This window comes from Siphateles boraxobius, unplaced genomic scaffold (genome assembly GCF_051911475.1).
Source record: "Siphateles boraxobius isolate OS27281-9 unplaced genomic scaffold, OSU_SipBor_1 9, whole genome shotgun sequence".
Taxonomy (NCBI): domain Eukaryota; kingdom Metazoa; phylum Chordata; class Actinopteri; order Cypriniformes; family Leuciscidae; genus Siphateles; species Siphateles boraxobius.
This window is the reverse complement of record NW_027509219.1, coordinates 23,293,664-23,312,402: the sequence shown is the minus strand read 5'-3', so window position 1 is coordinate 23,312,402 and position 18,739 is coordinate 23,293,664. Positions and strand designations below refer to the sequence as shown.

The 18,739-nt window shown below is 43.0% G+C and overlaps 1 protein-coding gene across 5 annotated transcripts in view; it reads right to left on the bottom strand.

Moving 5' to 3' along the window:
- Positions 1 to 421: 421 nt before the first annotated feature.
- The window catches only part of magixa (MAGI family member, X-linked a), a 61,928-nt gene continuing 43,610 nt past the window's right edge, over positions 422 to 18,739 (bottom strand). For 2 of the 5 annotated variants that reach the window (XM_077223547.1, XM_077223548.1), the window contains exons 13-17: positions 6,297 to 6,497; positions 5,336 to 5,409; positions 4,956 to 5,099; positions 4,616 to 4,754; positions 422 to 3,068 (exon numbers count right to left, since the gene is read on the bottom strand). In XM_077223547.1, coding sequence (XP_077079662.1) covers positions 2,323 to 3,068; positions 4,616 to 4,754; positions 4,956 to 5,099; positions 5,336 to 5,409; positions 6,297 to 6,497 — 1,304 coding nt within the window. In that variant the 3' untranslated portion in view covers positions 422 to 2,322. Of the gene's footprint in view, positions 3,069 to 4,079; positions 4,168 to 4,349; positions 4,504 to 4,615; positions 4,755 to 4,955; positions 5,100 to 5,335; positions 5,410 to 6,296; positions 6,498 to 18,739 lie in introns of those variants that run through there. The other 3 variants (XM_077223549.1, XM_077223551.1, XM_077223550.1) reach the window with 3 other exon arrangements.

The following is an 18,739-nucleotide window of genomic DNA, read 5'->3' as shown; positions in this document are numbered from 1 at the left end:
TGTCTCCTGAAATGAAGATTCTGCATGATTCTGGATGCTGATTGGTGTAGGGCTCGGAAATTAGCGTTTTCTCGTTTTCTTTTCTTCCCCATAATTTTTCTGAAATGTCGAGGCCAATGAAATGGGTCTGAAAAATTGAATCAGAAAGCATACAAACGCAAAAAGTATCACAATGGAAAAAAAATTGGGTCCTGATTTTGAGTTTGAGGGAATTCTATGTCTCGTATAAAGGAATATCGCATGAGGCACTTGTAATGGCTCTCTTTCACTTTGACTCACTTAGCTGAAGTTTCGCAGAGCGTGTGCAGAATATTTCCCCCAACTCGTGAACCAAGTCTTGCAAAGATATAGATGTTAAAGAGGCAGAACAGTATTGTGTTGCACACTTTCTACTATGCTACGTCTTGTTCTTTTACTTGTATTTGTTTCTTTTTTTGGTAAACACTGGCTAAAGAAGCAGAAGGCACCTGGAGAGGTTTGATACGGCTCACTGGCCTTATCATAAAACTTTAGTTCTGTTATCTTCCTTCCCCCCCTCTTTCAACAGCAAGACCACTGCGCACACAGCAGGGGAGGGGTTATAGTCCAGTCACAAACAGCAAGCAGCTAATAAAATCTCTTAAATTGAGGGTGCTAGTCCTGGTCCTGAAGATCTTTTTTCAATCTAGTTTACGTTCAGAAGCGTAGCTCTTCAGGGGCATGACTGAGCAACCATGTTTTAAATAAATCTTCTTTTTTTATATAATAGAATTTTTGTTGTATTTTTATGAAAATAAATGGAAAATATGCTAAATAAAAAATGTCAAATGATATGAAAAAGACATGCTATGAAGGACACCATGAATCATAGATGCATACTAACTGACCTTGCAGTTACTGTCACGCTAGCCACAACGTAATGGCAGCATTTGCTCATTTTCTCTTCTTGGCCACTAGATGGCGATAAAATCATGTCTCGATCGGCCTTGATGGGAGAACTCTGCGGTATCTGGATGATACCGACACAACAAACACAGGACCATATAGATATGGATTTGAGACGGAAGAGGAATTGATATGATGGTGGTGGTGGTGGTGTTCTGAAAACCACATATAGAGACAGAGCTGCAGAGGCTGTGTGTGTGAGAGAGAGAGAAAAGAGAAGAGAGATTTGGGATAGTTTACCCCCTCCCCCAAAGAAGTAAAAATCTGTCAGCATTTACTAACACTCATGTTGTTTCAAACAGGTATGACTATTTCTTCGATGAAACACAAAAGAGAAAGTTTGAAGACAAGCTAAAAAGGATGCAAAAGCACCATGAAAGTATCACAAAAGTGGTTCATATGACTTGAGATCTATATTATGTTAATAAAAGTCAATATTGATGTAATATATTTGTGTGAAAAAAACCTCAAAATCTCAGTTTTTAAGGTGTGGTCACATTAGCGAAATTTCACAGGCAAAAAAGATTAATTGTCCACTGTCAATAGTGTAGCGATGTATGAAACATTGCTCGCACAGAAGTCACTCGGCGAGTCTTCATGACCATCTGAACCGCCTGCATCTCTATTCACTGAAACCGTCTACCTAGCTGTCTTCATGCGAAAAAGTAGCAATGTCTGATTCATTAACAAATTGTACTTTTGAGTCAGAATTGTTTTAATGAATCAAACATTGTGAGATTGATTCCAACGGTATTGTTCCCGTGTCATAATTGTTATAGTTGTGTTGTGAACTCCACTATTCTCATAGAATTAGAATGATTATTAAAACTTTATAGACATGTAGCCCCGCCCCTTTTTAGCGCTGCCCTCGTTGTTTTGTCTTCAGGTTTGTATTTCCACATTTCCTTCTTACGGATTTATAAATGAACCACTCGTTTAAAAATCTTCCCTGTCTATTGTTATGACATCCGCTTCAAACATCACAATGCTAATGATAACTTTAGTTAACTCTTTAATAAGTAAATCCACTTCACCAGCTAATTACTCTTCGACAGCGATGCCATAGACATACAATAACAGAAGTTCAAAGACAAAATTCTAAAAATGGCTGTGCGCTTGTTTCTCTGGAACGTACGGTCTATAGTTATTGTTCGATTTTTCATCCTGGGTATAAACGGGGCTTTAGAGTTCCGCTTGGGACAGAGCCTATGACTTGGAATAAAGTAGGTATAAAAGTGGTGGTTTTGCATCTTTTTTAGCTTCAGTTCCTATTCATTCATGTGGAAAAAAGCAACCAGTACAACTCTTCTAAATTTCTCCTCGAAGAAAGAAAATCATACGGGATTGGAACAACATGAGGGCGAGTTTAGGTGAACTATCCTTTTAAGGGAATTAGAATTAGGACCACTGTCCTCCCTTATTCTGGCTCAGCCTTTTCCCCTCTAAAACCTGAGAGAGTTTGTGAGGGCTGGGGACTAGCCAGGGTCCCGGAGGTGTTTTCGAAGATCCAGGGGTCTGTAGAGGCCACTGAGTGGAGAATGCGATGCTGACTTCAGAGATGCTGTGAGCCGATTCTGCACCTGACCCATCATCGTCATTGTCCAAAGGCATGAGGAAGGAGAAAGGTGCGCGCGGTGTGACCTCCGTTGTTCTGCTGGTTCCGTTGTTATCCCTCTTTTCTCTTCTGACACTCCCTTTCTCCCTCTCAGGGAGGCCGTTCTCTCTCTCTGAACTAACATCCTTCACTTTTTGTCTTCTTTCCCCCATGCTTTTGCTTTTCTCCCTTCCCCGTCGTTGTTCCCCCTCTCCCTTCCTTTCCCCCCGTGTGCCGTCCTCCTCCTCCTCCTCTCCCCGCGGCCTCTCTCGACCCCTCAACGTGCCAGGTAAACTCCTCGAACGCATCTGTTGCTCTCTTCTTCTTCCGGCCGTGCTAACATCCTCCGCCCGGCCCCGCTTGCCCTCCTCCGCTCCTCTTCCTCTGCTCCTTCCCTCTGATTCCCTCCTTCCCTTCCCCCTCCTCTCTCTCCTCTCTTGTCCACTATCATCCACCCATCTGCTGCTCCTCGGAGGAGAGCGATCTACTGCTGCCACACGCGGCTCCTCGGAGAAGAGGGAGGAGGGGGAAACAACTCCAGATTCACGTTCTGAGATAGAGAAGGAGAAAGAGAGAATGATAAAACACTATCAGCCCATCTTCATGTAAAATTAAAAAAGGAGGTGTCAGATAAGGGTTCGATGATGGAGGAGTGGGTGGATGAAAGAGAACGCAACCATGTGATGCACCAATTACTGTTCTGAGATCAGTACGGTGTTACTGCCTGCAATTTTAACTTGAGTAAAGAGATGTGATGGAGCTGGCGGGTGAGAAATGGTTTTCTGTCTTTCTAAATGCTTGAATAAACTACATTATGCCATTGAAACACAGCATCAGCATTTTGAAAAATTGATTATTAAAAAAAATATTATTATTGTGTGGTTATTCTTTATGGGTATGTCAAATCAATATACAGTATGGAAGACCTTGGGAATCTTTGCAATGCACTGACATTTCTTTATTTAAGGCCACAATTTAATGGAAAAGCAGTTACAGCAAAAGTGTAATGCTCATTCAAACTGAAATAAAAAAGACAGCAAATTTAGTTGAAATATATTGAGTGATAGATTTGGAGTGATATATTCACTCCATATTTGCTGTGAATTTGATGTGAATTTTGAATAAACTTCCAATAATAATAATAATTTGTGTAATTTTTTTAATTAAGATATTAATATTAAGAATTAAATTAGATATTATTCCAGAAAGATCTTTGCCATCATAGGAATAAATTCCATTTTAAAATATATCAAAACAGAAAACGGTTAAAATTTTGATAATATTTAACAATATTACTATGTTCACTGTATACAATAAATGCAGCCTTAGTAAGCGAAAGAGACTCCTTCCAAAACATAAAAAAATCTTATCGACCCCACGCTTTTGAACATATATGACACACACTGTTAAATATATAATTATAATATTATTTGATACTTAATAACATGCCACCTCTAGTTATATGAAACAGAAAAAGCTGAATGTAGAAAGCAATATGAGAACTGCGAGATGATGAACATAAAGAAAGACAAAAAGACAACCAACAGGAACGGTTACCAACCGCATGTTTTCTGTCCGGCCGATGACATAGAAGCAAGGCTCGCCCTGCTTGGAGTTAGTCATACAAAGAGATAAGCTGGAAAGCTCCACTGGAGGAGAGTTCAAGAGAGAGAAAGAGAGCAAAAGTATAAAGTAGCGAAAGAGAGAAAGAGAAAGCAGTAAATAATGAGGAAAAATCCAATGCAGAGTTCCAAAAAGTGCAGGAAAGGAAAGAAGCTTCAGTCCAGACCATGGGTGGCTTTGGAGGACGCCCGGGCATCTGGGGCTTATATACTCAATGTTTTTTGGTAAAACCCTGAATGTCTATTACCTTGGTTCTCCACTAAGTTTTCATGGACAGTTGTAACATTTCAACACACAATTTCTAAATATCCTCTTACCCACCCATGGTCTTGACTAGAAGAATCTGATCTACAGATGTAAACCTGTTCACAATCAGAGGGAAGCAGAACTCTACATTGGCCATCTTTTGAACATTACTCTGATCATAAGATAAATGATTTGAACCCTGTTTTCCTAGCCTTGTCACCCCCTCACCATAATCCGGTACATATCCGTTGCCTTTCTTCAGTACGAGGTGTATCCATGCTCCTCCCTTTCGGATCTGCTCCACGGCCTGGCTGTGTGTCATCCCGGATGTGCTGTCTCCATTAATCTCCACCAGCTGATCACTCACCTGCAACAAGTCAGCAAAACCCTCGGTGACTCAGCGTAATGTCAACAACAGCACCTAAACCCAGCATGCCTCAGCATTATCTTAACAACATGACTCTTAGTGATTGAGTCACACTTTCAAAATTGACAGCATCAATTGAAATGTTGTATTTACTTGATTCGTAATCAAAGAGTAGTTTATGAGTGTACTGTACACACACACCTGAATTTTCTGACTGCGTGAGGCCGGGCCGCCCTCCATCAGACCAAGTACATACAGACCCATGTTATACTCGCTTCCACCTCGCAAACTAAAGCCAAACCCTGTTGGGCCCCTCTCAAGATCAACGCTGTAAAATTGGGAATCCTGCAGAGAGAGAGAGAGAGAGAGAGAGAGAGAGAGATAGAGAGAGACATTTTCATATGCAAGTTTATGTGGATCAGGGTGTGGGGTATGAAATACTTTTGGAGAGTTTAGATAACATGCTAACCTGCTCCAACTACTTTAAAGAGCATGCTAATTCAGCTATAATTAATATGCATGCAAAGTTTAAGACCTCATTTATTTATCACACATTTCTGAGTGCATGTATTTAGCCTCACCTTTTGCTTGGCGCGATGCCCTTTTCTTAACCTGCTCTCAGCATCAAAGTCAGGGTACTCAGGCAGATTATTGTCTGACAGAAAAATAGACACTCATCAGTTTGACACGCACTTTAATACCAATTATTCATAGTCTATACATCAGCACCCTCTTGTGGCGACTGTTGAAAATATACCTCAAAGTCTATCAGAAGGAGCATTACTTCAGATTTCAAAATATTTTTTGCAACATTAATTATTTATTTATTTAATATATAAATAAAACATTTAATTGACTTTAAAAGATTTTAAATATTGACAATAATGAATTATAGTTGAATGAATTGTTAAATAATAAATATTATTATTAATATTAATAAACTATTTACAGCAAGTTCCTGAAGGCACTTATAGTACAACAAATACAACATTTAAGATATGCACAGTAAAAACAAACAAGTATGCATATACACTGCCATTAAAAAAATATATTTTTTTAAACAAATTAATTTCATTCAACAATAAGACTGCAGTAAACTGATCAAAAGTGACAGTAAAGACTTCTATATCAGATTTCTATTTCAACTAATAATGCTGTTCTGTTTCTATTAATCAAAGAATTCTGAAAAAAATGTATCGCATTAAGAATATTAATCATATTGAGAATCACTACTTTTTTCAACATTGCTAATAATGTTGAAATGTTTCTTTAGCACCAAATGAGCATATTAAAATGATCTCTGAAGGATCATGTGACACTGTAATGATGCTGAAAATTCAGATTAGCTAATTTAAATGATAAAAAAATCTTCCCAATATTTTCTGATCAAATAAATGCAACTTGGTGAGCATAAGATTTCTTTTAAGAACATTAAAAAAAAGACCAACCCCAAACATTTGAACGGTAGTGTATGAACAAATATACAATATTAAAAAACAGTCAAGCAAAATGAAAAGCCTTATGTGTGTGTAGTGTGCTTACTAGTGTGAGAGCGTGGTATAATGGTGAGTCTGAGGTTGTTGCCCGCTCTGCGCAGTATCTGTGCGAGGTCTCTGTGAGGAAGCGTGACCACTGATCTGCCCTCCACGGCCTCCAGCTGATCCCCCGGCTGAATCTGACCACTGCGTGCTGCTGGACTCCCCCGCCGCACCGTCACAAACCTGTGAGACACTAGAGACGAGGCTGAGCAGAGAAAAGAGACAGAAAGAAAGTGATATTCATCCATTCACCCATGCAAAATATAATACATTCTTTTTACTTTATAATTGACCACTACATATTTATTTCCGTTCTGTATAATATGATGATATGACAGCACAAGGAGAGGCACATTTCTAAATGAATCACCGAATCAACAGATAATTACACAACTGACAGAACATGAACACAGTTGTGAATGAATCCCTTTACTCAAACTTTCATGTTTACATAATCATGTGACATTCTAGAGCACAGAAGTTCAGAATAGTGACCTTGATGCCAGTCTTAGAGACAGTCACATGATGATTACATTTATTATTGAATAGATTATGTACAATATAATGCAAATCTTAAAGCTTCAGCAGTTACATCGGCACAACTGTTTTCTCCTAGAGCTGCTTTATACTGTACGTAGATGAATTGAACTCATTCCATAACTGATTAACTTTACACACTTATGTCAACTGAATAATGACCCTTTACAGTACTATCGTCTTTTTAGAGCTGCATTACAGCAGAATTGAATTGTTTGAATCATTGAATCATTAAGTTCCTGTTTATCACTGTAAAGCTACTTTGAAACAATCTGTATAAAGCGCTATATAAATAAAAGTGATAACAACAGCACAACTCATAGTCTATGTTGGAGCTCTTAAAGGGACAGTACACAAAAAAAAACTCAATCAGTTTCAAAAGTCATAAATTATTATGTTTTTTTGTAGTGAATTATTTCTTTAAAGTATTACCCCACTCAACAACAAAAAAATATTTTAACTTACATTTTAGACTAACAATTTCAAGTTGCAACTGTTCCTCGCACAAAGTTACCACATATTTAAAGTTCCAAGGAAGAATTTTTTTTTTGTGACTCAATGGTGAAATCTTTCAAATCGTGACAATTTACCCCCATTTTCTAGAGGAAATAGTGGCAAAACTTGTAACTGAATCCCACTGGAAATGATTCCAACAGGGATTCAGATCTACAAATACATAAATAAGACTGCTCCAAAGGAAAACATTGTGTGCCATTGTTGATTCAAAAGTTTATTTTGATGTGAACACTCGCATTGTTCCACACACGATTAAAAATTCCACAAAAGTCAGTTTCCAGAACAAAAATCCTATCAGAAAGAACAAACGTGCCATAAGAATAAACTGTTCCACCTCTTAGTTAAAAGGTGGAGCAAACTTGTCATAGAAATCGTGTGCATCAATCATGGTTATTGTACACCTGCAGTGTTAGTTTAATTATTGCCTTCTCCTCAGGGTGTCCCAAGCTTCACTGTTGTTCTCCTTTTGATGGGTCTGCACTCATCCAGTGTAGCCTTTGTTTCTCAAAGGCACTTTGAGTATGATGTGTTTTGTTCCACTCCAGTCTTTTCTGTCCACATTATTCAGCCTTTCACTCTTAGCCAAACAAGAGGCTGGCTGCCAAGATTGTAATCTCAAAGACCTGCGCACAATTACCCTGAGCACTCGCCATCATGTTACACAGCGACAGTCGATTGAAGAAAGAAAAGAGAGACATAAAACTACAGGCAGCAGACTGAAATACTGCTCTGTTGCCTTTAGCACTCTGCTCCATATTCATCTTTGTTGGAGATGACAAACGCACCAATATTCAGTCTGATGTGCAAGTTTTCAAAAAAGGGAAAAAGCTACCGCCTCAAAAATTAGAAAAGACATGAGAGGCTAAAAGAACAATAAGAATATTTTGGTAGATTGGGAAAACACACTGCTGTATTTATATTCTTAAAGACGAAGGCCTTTATTTATCAAACACGGGCAGAACAAAGTTTCCTGTTGAATCCTATTGAAATTATGATTCTACTGAACTTCTGAAACAGAATACGATCTTAAAGTGTTTCATTAAAAAGGGCCAAAATTATAAATAAATAAAATTTCTAAATGGTGATGAAGCCATGACTGTAAAAAAAATTAAAAAAGACATTAATACCTTTATTCTTTAAAGATGAATTAAAGTTACCAAAAGTGTTAGTAAAAACTTGTTACAAAATATTTCTATTTTCTTTTCTGTTCTTTTGAACTTTCTATTCGTTAAAGGACGTTGAACACACCAATATTACACAACAACTTTTTTTAACATTGATAATAATAATAAATGTTTCATGAGCACCAAATCGACATATTAGAATGATTTCTGAAGGCTCATGTGACACTGAAGACTAAAAGTAATGGCTGCTGAAAATTCAGCTTTACCAGCTTTATTCAGAGGTATAAATTACATTTTAATGTGAATTCAAATTGAAAACAGTTATTTTAAATTGTAATATTTCACAATATTACTGGTTTACTGTATTTTTTTTATCAAATATAAGCCTTGCTGAGCATAAGAGACTTCTTTCAAAAACATAAATCAAAAAAAATCTTATAAACGGTAGTATACGGACAAAAACCACAAAAACTATTTTCTTAGTTGTTGCTAAACACCTATAACACTTACATTTGAAGATTCGCCCAGCTCAGTTTGTTTCATTTTTCATCTTTTCTGAATCGAACGGCTCCTCGGCTCACGTAGCACACCGTGTAGCAGAGAAGTTTGCATCTTCGGATACAGGGACATTCCCAAACACACTGTTAGTATATCCCCATACTGTACTGCCACTGTCCAGTTTTGGCCGGTGAATCGACCTGTTTGTATTGATTGTGCACTCGTGTGGGGAAACAGCCGACAGCGCAGAACATGTAATAACGACAACAGGCCTGAAACAGTTTCAGTTAACCCTTTAAATGCTCACAAATTTACTCAAAGTAGGTGAAAGGTTAAGGAATGGAATACGCTTTCAAGTATAAGGCTTGAAACACTACGTACTGTACACACTTTTTTGGGTTTTTTTTTTGACATATGTGAATTGGGAATTCAGCTAAGAATTTCAGCCACCCAATATGTTGAGGGAATTGCAGGACCACAAAGGTTCAAAAGCTCTGATTGTATATTAATAGGAAATGAATGACAAAAACAAAAGGAAGCAGTGTTGACACAGTGGGCAGCAGATCTGAACAAACATATCAAACATGACATTAAAGAACAAACATATGTTGGAAATGTTTTCCTAATTTACACCCTACTGCGTCTTAGATTATGAGCCAAGAAACTCTTCCTCACAACATGAAAGTCCCTTTTAGATCTGTACAAAGAGTCCTGAAGCTCCCTCAACTATGAATCAAAAACACCTGTATGTTTTTCTTGGAGCTCTTTGATTTTTTACTTCTAATAATCCAGTTTAACTAGCACTTCAGTTTAACTGAAGAGAGAGAGAGAGAGAAAATACACATGTAGAGCAAACTACACGTAAACACTTTTATGTACAGTATATGTGATGTGATGTTTAAAGCTGACATGAAATGGAAAAAATTCCCTGTACTTACAAAGATGGCAATATCCAAAATCCTTGTCCTTGTGAGAACATTTTTGGTCCTTATGTGGAAAACAGCTTTTAAATCATACTAAGTTATTTCTTTTTTAGGTTTCCCTGATGGGTAGGTTTAGGGCTCGAATATGCAGTTTGTACAGTATAAAAATCATTATACATCTGGAATGTCCTCATAATACATAAATTTGTGTGTGTGTGTGTGTGTGTGTGTGTGTGTGTGTGTGTGTGTGTGTGTGTGTGTGTGTGTGTGTGTGTGTGTGTGTGTGTGTGAATCAGTAGAGCCCAGGTGAGTGTATTCAGTGTCATGTGAACCGTGTTGAGCTGGAAGAGAATGTTCTCCAACATACCACATCGTTAAGTGCTTCCAATTATTATCAAAACTACATTATTCATGAGTCTGTCTATTATTCATAAAAGATTCACGCATTATTCATAGCTTGTAAAAGATCTTAGTTAATGAGCATATTCTGTAGGTTATTTATAGAGGTGGACATAGAGAAAAAAAAGATAAACAGTAATAGTGTTTATGCGAAGGATGCATTTAATAAACATGGCACATGTTTTGAAATTTAATAAAAGTCTCCCACATGAAAACAGTGATAAAGAGATAAAAAACAGGGATAAATACAGCTGTTTCTGACCCAGCTGCCTGAAAGAGAGAGAAATGCTCCTTGGGATTTATAGTTACTGAACAACAGAGTATTTTGAATTCATAAAGGTATGGTGTCTGTTACATAACTGTTATTAAACAATTCCCATAATGCTATAAACCTACACTATTATGAATGACACCCAGAAAGACACGCATGCTTTCTAAAGCTCATAACACAGTATAGTGCTGAAAGAGGAATTTTTACTGGCAGTTAATTTTATATATATATGTATTTATATTTTAAAAATATAGTTTTAATGTTGGCACTACTTTTTTGTAGGCACTGATCCTAATCAGAAAAAAATATTAAATAACAGTACTTTTATTAATTAACTATGGTAACTGAAATATAGCCTACATGAACCACAGCTTTTAAACCCATAAAATACTGTCACTCAGGATAAACAACCAGAGTGAAACTTTAACTACTCTTTAAATGTGTAGAATAACTGGGTCAACCTTCAGCGCTTTTACACAAAACTTTGTTTCTGTTCACCTCCGCTTTTATTTATGAGCCTCTGTTATTTTCACGTCTGGGCAGATTTCCTCTGAGCTGCGAGCCAATGAGCCATGTGAGAGGCGAGTTTTACACACACCACAGGGTTCAGCGGGAAGAACAGAGGTTCCCTTTCAAGGGAACTTCGAGCTGCGTCAAACGCTGCGGGAACGCCCCTGCGTTGTGCGTCATGAAGCACGTATGGAATCAGCCCAATGGAGAGATGAAACGTCATAGGCGGGTGACGTCATCGACCAGGAAACTATAAAGCACCCCAAAAACACAAGCGCATTAGCTTCTGTGCTTTCAGTCGCGCTACATGTGAATCTGTCCCTGTGTGATATTGTCTGTCTTACATACCCTGCACCACACAAACAATTTATCCCTATATATATATATATTGAGAGATTATGGCGGACGAACAGCAGTTTAGAAAGTGTGTTCCTCCCTGCTCGCGTTATTTAACGAGCGGGGATACACATGATCTTTGTGTTGTTTGTTTGGGAGTTCAGCATGCCCAGTTTGCTCTCGAGGGAGCAGACTGTGAGCATTGCGAGCGTTTGCCGTTAAGGACGCTCCGCTCCCGCCGGTCGCTCTTTGAGGAGAGCGGTTCGGTGCGCGCTCCCCGCGGTTCGGGTCCCGCTTCTGCCGAGGCAGAGCGGCGGCGCTTATCGTGGGGATCGCAGATGGATCTCACAGCGGGGTTTGAGACGGGCTCTGCCTTATCTCTCCCTTCACCTGTGAGATCCAGTGCCTCAGTCCCGGGTTCGGAAGCACGCGCTGCGGTTTCTTCCGCTCGGGCTGAGGCACCAATGCTATCCAGTTCTGAGGAACTTGATGTTGTTAGTGTTGAGGGAGATGTGGAGGATTCGCCACCCCACACTCCTGAGAGTGATGAGCTTATGGAGGTGTTAACAAGAGCTGTTGAAAAACTTAATATTGAATGGCCAGTGACTAGACAGGAGTCTGTTTCTAAATCAAAGTTGGATGAGAGATTTTTGCCGTCACGTGTGCAGCCTCCACGCCGGTGCCTGCCGTTTTTCCATGATCTCCACACCGAGGTGTCGAAATCATGGAGAAAACCGGTGTCATATAGAGTGTTTAGTCCCCAGACTTCAACATACGCTAATATTATGGGAGCCAAGGCTCATGGTTATGGTGCGTTGCCTCGTGTGGAAGAGACGCTTGCGAGCCATCTCTCCCCCGAAGCAGCATCATCTTTTAAGGCACCGGCATTACCCACCAAGCCTTTAAGAAACACTTCGGCTTTGGTGGGTAAAGCATATTCGGCAGCAGGTCAGGCTGCGTCATGTCTGCATACTATGTCAATCTTGCAGGCATACCAGGCTGATCTGCTAAGGGACATGAGTGAGAGTGAGGAGGTCAGTACTGACGTAGTTCGCGAACTGCGTCAGGCTGCTGATTTATCCCTGCGTGCCACCAGAGAATCGGCCAAATTAATGGGTCGTTCTATGGCAGCTCTGGTGGCCGCAGAAAGACATTTGTGGTTAAATCAGACTAATATTAAAGAGAGAGAAAAAGCTTTTCTTTTAGATGCTCCTCTTTCTCCCATGGGGTTGTTTGGTGATGCTGTGAATTCAGTTATCGATAAATTCCAAGAAGAAAAGAAACAAACTGCAGCTTTTAAAAAGTTTCTTCCCCTTAAAGTTCATGTCCCTGGGGCTGCTGGGCGGGAGCAGCCCCGGCCGTCTTCGAGCTCATCACATAGAGCGCAGCAGAGGCAGAGTGTCGCGTCTCGTGCTCCCCCTGCTGGACAGTGGGCTCAGCCGCGACACTCTCAGCCGAAGCCTTCTCCCAGTAGAACTGATCTGAGGACAGTTATATTGGCTAAGAAGGCTTCGGCTAAGAAGAAGTCCTGACGCCAAGCCGTTCAGGATGCTGAGGGTGGTCCCCACCGAGGCGGAAAGGTGTTCACCTCTTTTTACGGTGCCCATTCCTCCTCGGTGCCCTCAGGGGCTCGTTCTGCCAACCCCGCCTTTATGCCGGGGCACAGACGATCCCAGCGAGCGCTTTCCCGAGGGACGCTCGCTCCCTCTGAGGAGGGTCTCAGAGCGGTCAGACCAGTTGTTCCCTGCCGGTGCGCCGTTACAGGGCGCTGCGTCTGCTGCTCAAGTTACACCAGAGGCCAGTCTCGAGAGGCTGGTACCCTTAGTAGAATTTCTGGCAGAGTGGAAAAGCCTTCCAAAAATATCTCATTGGGTCCTGCAGACAGTAGAAAAGGGTTATGCTATCCAGTTCAGGTGTCGTCCACCAAAATTCAGAGGGGTTCTGCACACAGTGGTGGGCCCCGAGCAGGCTCTGGTATTGGAACAAGAGGTGAAAACGCTCCTTCAAAAAGAGGCTATAGAACGGGTTCCTCCTCCCAGTTTGGAGTCAGGTTATTACAGCCGATATTTCATCGTTCCAAAGAAGGATGGGGGGTTGCGTCCAATTTTAGACCTGCGCATATTGAATCGCTCGGTAGGGAAGCTAAAATTCAAGATGCTCACTATCAAGCAGATCGTGTCTCAAATCAGGTCCGAGGACTGGTTTGTCACGATAGATCTGAAGGACGCATACTTCCATGTGTCCATCCTTCCACAACACAGGAAGTTCCTGAGGTTCGCCTTCGGGGGCGAGGCGTACCAGTACAGGGTTCTTCCGTTTGGCCTAGCTTTATCTCCCCGCACTTTCACGAAATGCATGGATGCAGCACTAGTGCCTCTGAGGCTTCAGGGCATTCGTGTTCTCAATTACATCGACGATTGGTTGATTTTAGCTCAGACCGAGCAGATGGCGGTTCGGCATCGAGATGTCGTCCTCGCTCATATCAGAAAGTTGGGGTTGAGGCTGAACGCAAAGAAAAGTGTATTATCTCCTTCCCAGAAGACCACTTTTCTGGGTGTCGTTTGGGATTCGGTATCGATGCGGGCGCGACTCTCTCCGACCCGCATCGCTTCGATTCTCTCAGCTGTGAAACAAGTGAAGCTAGGCCAGCTACTCACTGTCAAGCAGTTTCAGAGACTGTTGGGTCTGATGGCAGCAGCGTCCAACGTTATACCTTGCGGCCTGTTGTACATGAGACCGCTACAGTGGTGGCTCAGGACCAAGGGATTCTCCCCGAGGGGAAATCCGCTCCGCACGTTCAAAGTCACGCGGCGCTGCCTTCGTGCTCTGGTCATGTGGAGAGAAACTTGGTTCCTATCCAAAGGTCCTGTGCTGGGGGCTCTTTGTCGTCGCATAACGCTAACGACGGATGCTTCCCTCACAGGGTGGGGGGCGGTCATGAGTGGTCGCCCAGCCCAAGGTCTGTGGCAGGATCATCATCTTTCGTGGCACATAAATTGTCTAGAGATGTTGGCTGTGTTTCAGGCTCTGAAACACTTCCTAACAGACCTGAGAGGCCATTATGTGTTAGTTCAATCAGACAACACGTCGGTGGTCTCTTATATAAATCATCAGGGGGGCCTGCGGTCTCGCCGGCTTTACAAGTTGGCCCGTCAGATCCTCCTGTGGTCCCAAGGGAAGCTACTATCTCTGAGAGCAATGTATCTCCCTGGGTATTTGAATGTGGTAGCAGACTCCCTGTCGAGGCAGGGGCCGAGGCCAGGGGAATGGAGACTCCACCCCGAGGTGGTGGAGCTCCTTTGGTTGAGTTTCGGTCGCGCCGAGGTGGACCTATTCGCTTCCAAGGAGACCACTCATTGTCATCGGTGGTTCTCCATCACTCTTCCAGCCCCCCTGGGGTTGGATGCTATGGTGCAGCCGTGGCCGAGGTCACGTCTGTACGCCTTTCCCCCGATTGCTCTGTTACCAGGAGTTCTGGAGAGGGTCCGCCGGGACGGGGTCAGTCTACTACTAGTAGCCCCGTTCTGGCCGGCCCGAGTATGGTTTGCGGACCTGATTTCTCTCCTGGACGGTTCTCCTTTGGAGCTCCCGGTCAGGAGGGATCTACTCTCCCAGGCGGGGGGCACGATACTTCACCCCCGCCCAGAATTGTGGAAACTGTGGGCTTGGCCTCTGAGGGGGCCCAGCTCATAGACTCCGGTCTCTCAACCGAGGTTGTTGAGACCATTCTTAACTCCAGAGCTCCATCCACGAGGAAGCTTTATGCCTTGAAGTGGAAACTTTTCACTTCTTGGTGTGGAGAACACCTGCAGGACCCAGTTAACTGCCCAGTGGGTGCAGTGCTGGAATTCCTGCAGGAGCGCTTCTCCACAGGGTTATCCCCCTCCACACTAAAGGTGTATGTGGCGGCACTAGCTGCTTACCACGTCCCTTTCAGTGGAGTTTCTCTTGGGAGACACCCGCTTATAACTCGTTTCCTCCGTGGCACTTTGAGGCTGAGGCCAGCAGTTCGTACGAGGGTGCCGACTTGGGATCTGGCCATTGTATTAGAAGGTCTTTCCCTAGCTCCTTTTGAACCTATCGAAGAAGTTCCCGAGAAGTTTCTCACTTTTAAGACTATCTTTTTGCTTGCTATCTCTTCACTAAAAAGAATCGGAGATTTGCAGGCTCTGTCGGTTTCACCCTCGTGCCTGGAATTTGCACCTGGCATGGTTAAAGCTTTTCTGCATCCTAGACCAGGTTACGTTCCTAAGGTTCCTACTAATATTGTTAGACCTACGGTTCTGCAGGCTTTCTGTCCTCCTCCATTTATGTCATCGGACCAGGAGAAACTTAATTCACTCTGCCCTGTTAGGGCATTAGACGCTTATGTCCACAGAGCTGCCCTGTGGAGGAAATCAGAACAACTTTTTGTATGTTTCGGGCCACCCAGGAAAGGGTGTCCGGCGTCTAAACAGAGAATGAGCAAGTGGGTGGTTGAGGCTATCTCACTTGCTTATGAGTCGGCTGGCCAGCCTTCACCTTTGGTTGTCCGAGCTCACTCTACCAGGAGTATGGCTGCTTCTAAAGCTCTTTTGTCGGGGGTTTCCCTGAGTGATGTTTGTGATGCGGCTGGATGGTCTTCACCGCATACTTTTATTAAGTTCTATGACCTAGACTTAAGCTCTACCCCTGGGGCACAGGTGCTCTCGTCCTCTGTGCGCTAGTCTCACATGACGGTCATTTGGTCCTATGGCGACGTGGGTATTCGCGTTCCCGCAGCGTTTGACGCAGCTCGAAGTTCCCTTGAAAGGGAACGTCTCGGTTACGTATGTAACCCTAGTTCCCTGATAGGGAACGAGACGCTGCGTCGCTCCGCCATACTCCCGGCACTCCCGTTAGCGCTTCCTTCAAGCCTATCAGAAGCTAATGCGCTTGTGTTTTTGGGGTGCTTTATAGTTTCCTGGTCGATGACGTCACCCGCCTATGACGTTTCATCTCTCCATTGGGCTGATTCCATACGTGCTTCATGACGCACAACGCAGGGGCGTTCCCGCAGCGTTTGACGCAGCGTCTCGTTCCCTATCAGGGAACTAGGGTTACATACGTAACCGAGACGTTTTGCGTGTTGTGGAAGCTGAGTTCAGGCCGGGGTCGAGGGTGGATGCAGCACTCGAACAAAACTTCTCATGCAGAGAACTGAACAGTAGGACTCATGCCGAGATGATGACCTTTTGTCACATGTCAGAAAAACGCGCACAAATGTTTACCTGGCTATTGACGAACTCCTATCGGGACTCTACTGTTCTTTAATCGAAGAGGAAGTGTGTTTCTTTTAATGTAAACATACTTTCTCATATCCCAGTTTATTATGAAGACATACAGCTACAGAAAAGTACTTTCAATGCATTGTCCTGATTGCTTGAACATTCCAACCAGCCCGACAACAATTCAACCAATAGAGTAGTATTGGGGAGTGGTTATCTGATCAGCCAGCCAATGGCAAAGAGGAAATCTACTTCAAGTCTGATAACAGTTCAAACTAAGCATGGGTTTGGGGGTGTGGTTATATGATAAGCCAGCCAATGGCAGAGAGGGGAATTTTTTAAGAAAATCTTAAAAACAGTCCGTATTTTTGCCATTCCATTTGAAATCACAATTCAGCTTTAATTAAAAGCATTACAGAATAACTATAAGCCATTAATAGGTTGATTAGTGTTTTCCAAACATTGTTCGGTCTGTTTGAACATTCCTACCAATCTGATAACAGTTCAGCCAAAAGGGGGTTTGAGGGCATGGCTATATAAGCCATCCAATGGCAGAGAGAAGGATTATTTGAGGAATTTACTACAGTAACTACAGTACATGTAACGTGTAGTAAGGACACTGTAAAACGTAGTGTTACTTTTTTCATTCCATTTGAAAATACACACTTTGGCTTTAATTATAACTATAACAAAAAAAACTAACATCTAACAAAATTTAACGTCGGGCAGTTTCAGAAATAAATATAGAAAACAGAAATAACGTCTCTGTTACATATGGTAACCCTCGTTCCCTGAGGGAGGGAACGGAGACGTAGGTCATGACTGACCAATAGGAATCTCGCTAGAGAGGCCAATCTACTACGAGTGAAACTAAAACAAGCCAATACACATTGGCGTGCAATCATTTGCAACAGCTGTGCAGCCTCGCAGCGCGGGTATTTAACAAGCAGCTGGTGCGATTGCACAGTTAGTTTTTTGCTGAGGAGCCAAGCCTGAGAAAGCTGACCGCCCCGGCGGGCGGCAGCAGATGTGGCGAGGGGACCTACGTCTCCGTTCCCTCCCTCAGGGAACGAGTGTTACCATATGTAACAGTACGTTCCGTATCGGTCAGTCACTACAACGTAGGTCATGACTGACCGATAGGAATCCCTACCAAAGCGCCACAGCTGCTGCACCTCATCCAGGGCCCCCTTGCAAGCCTCTACACCTTCTTGCCTGGAAGGACGATAGGAGGAGGCTTACACAGAGTGAGTCTGACACTGTTGTTCCGTGATAACCCATACAGTGAGATATTGGATAACACTGGGAAAGCGTGCCCTTTCTGTTTAGGAAGGAACGCTGCGGAAGCCACTTCTTCAAAGAGTTATGTGGAAATGCATATGGACTAGCCCGAAGGCTGTACTGCATATGCAATAATGGGTGACTTAGCCCAAGGGAAAGACACGGGCTTCCGATATGAGCAGCCGTGGAAATATACACATATGGGATCCCCGTAGGGTCAAACATATGGAACCCAGCCCAGATCCCGTTCTCAAGGATTCAGCGGATAAGGGCCTGGCGCCGGACGCTCTGCCAAGTCCGGGCCGAGGGGTTTGGAGGACTCGACAGGTTTTACTCTGGAGCAATAAGGGTGCACAGTAGGGTGCAGCAAGCCGACAGAGCCAGCCCTTTCAGTGCTTCTGCCCGTCTAGGGTGAGAACACAGGAGGAGACCGGCTCTACACGTAGGCTATAGTATCACGTAGGCTACCTGGTTCCACGGGGCAGGAGGTGCGGGAGGCGGCTCGGTGGCGTTCTCGGACCGGACACAGCTGCCGGCTGGCGAAAGAAGAGGCGGATGAGAGTGGTGAGGATTCCAACCCCCCACTGCTCTCCGGGTCTTCTTCGGACCCAGAGATGATAGAAACTGCTCTTTTATTGAAAATTTGGGTACCGCTGGTTTTAAGGCCAGCAGCGGAACACAAACAAAATGAAACAAAGGATTTACCACCCGGCCCTCTTCCGGGGGAGGGAGCGATGCAGTCATCGTCTCCTGGAGAGCAGTCCCTTCCATCTCTGGGTCGCCCGTCCTAGGGCCGCTTACCCTTT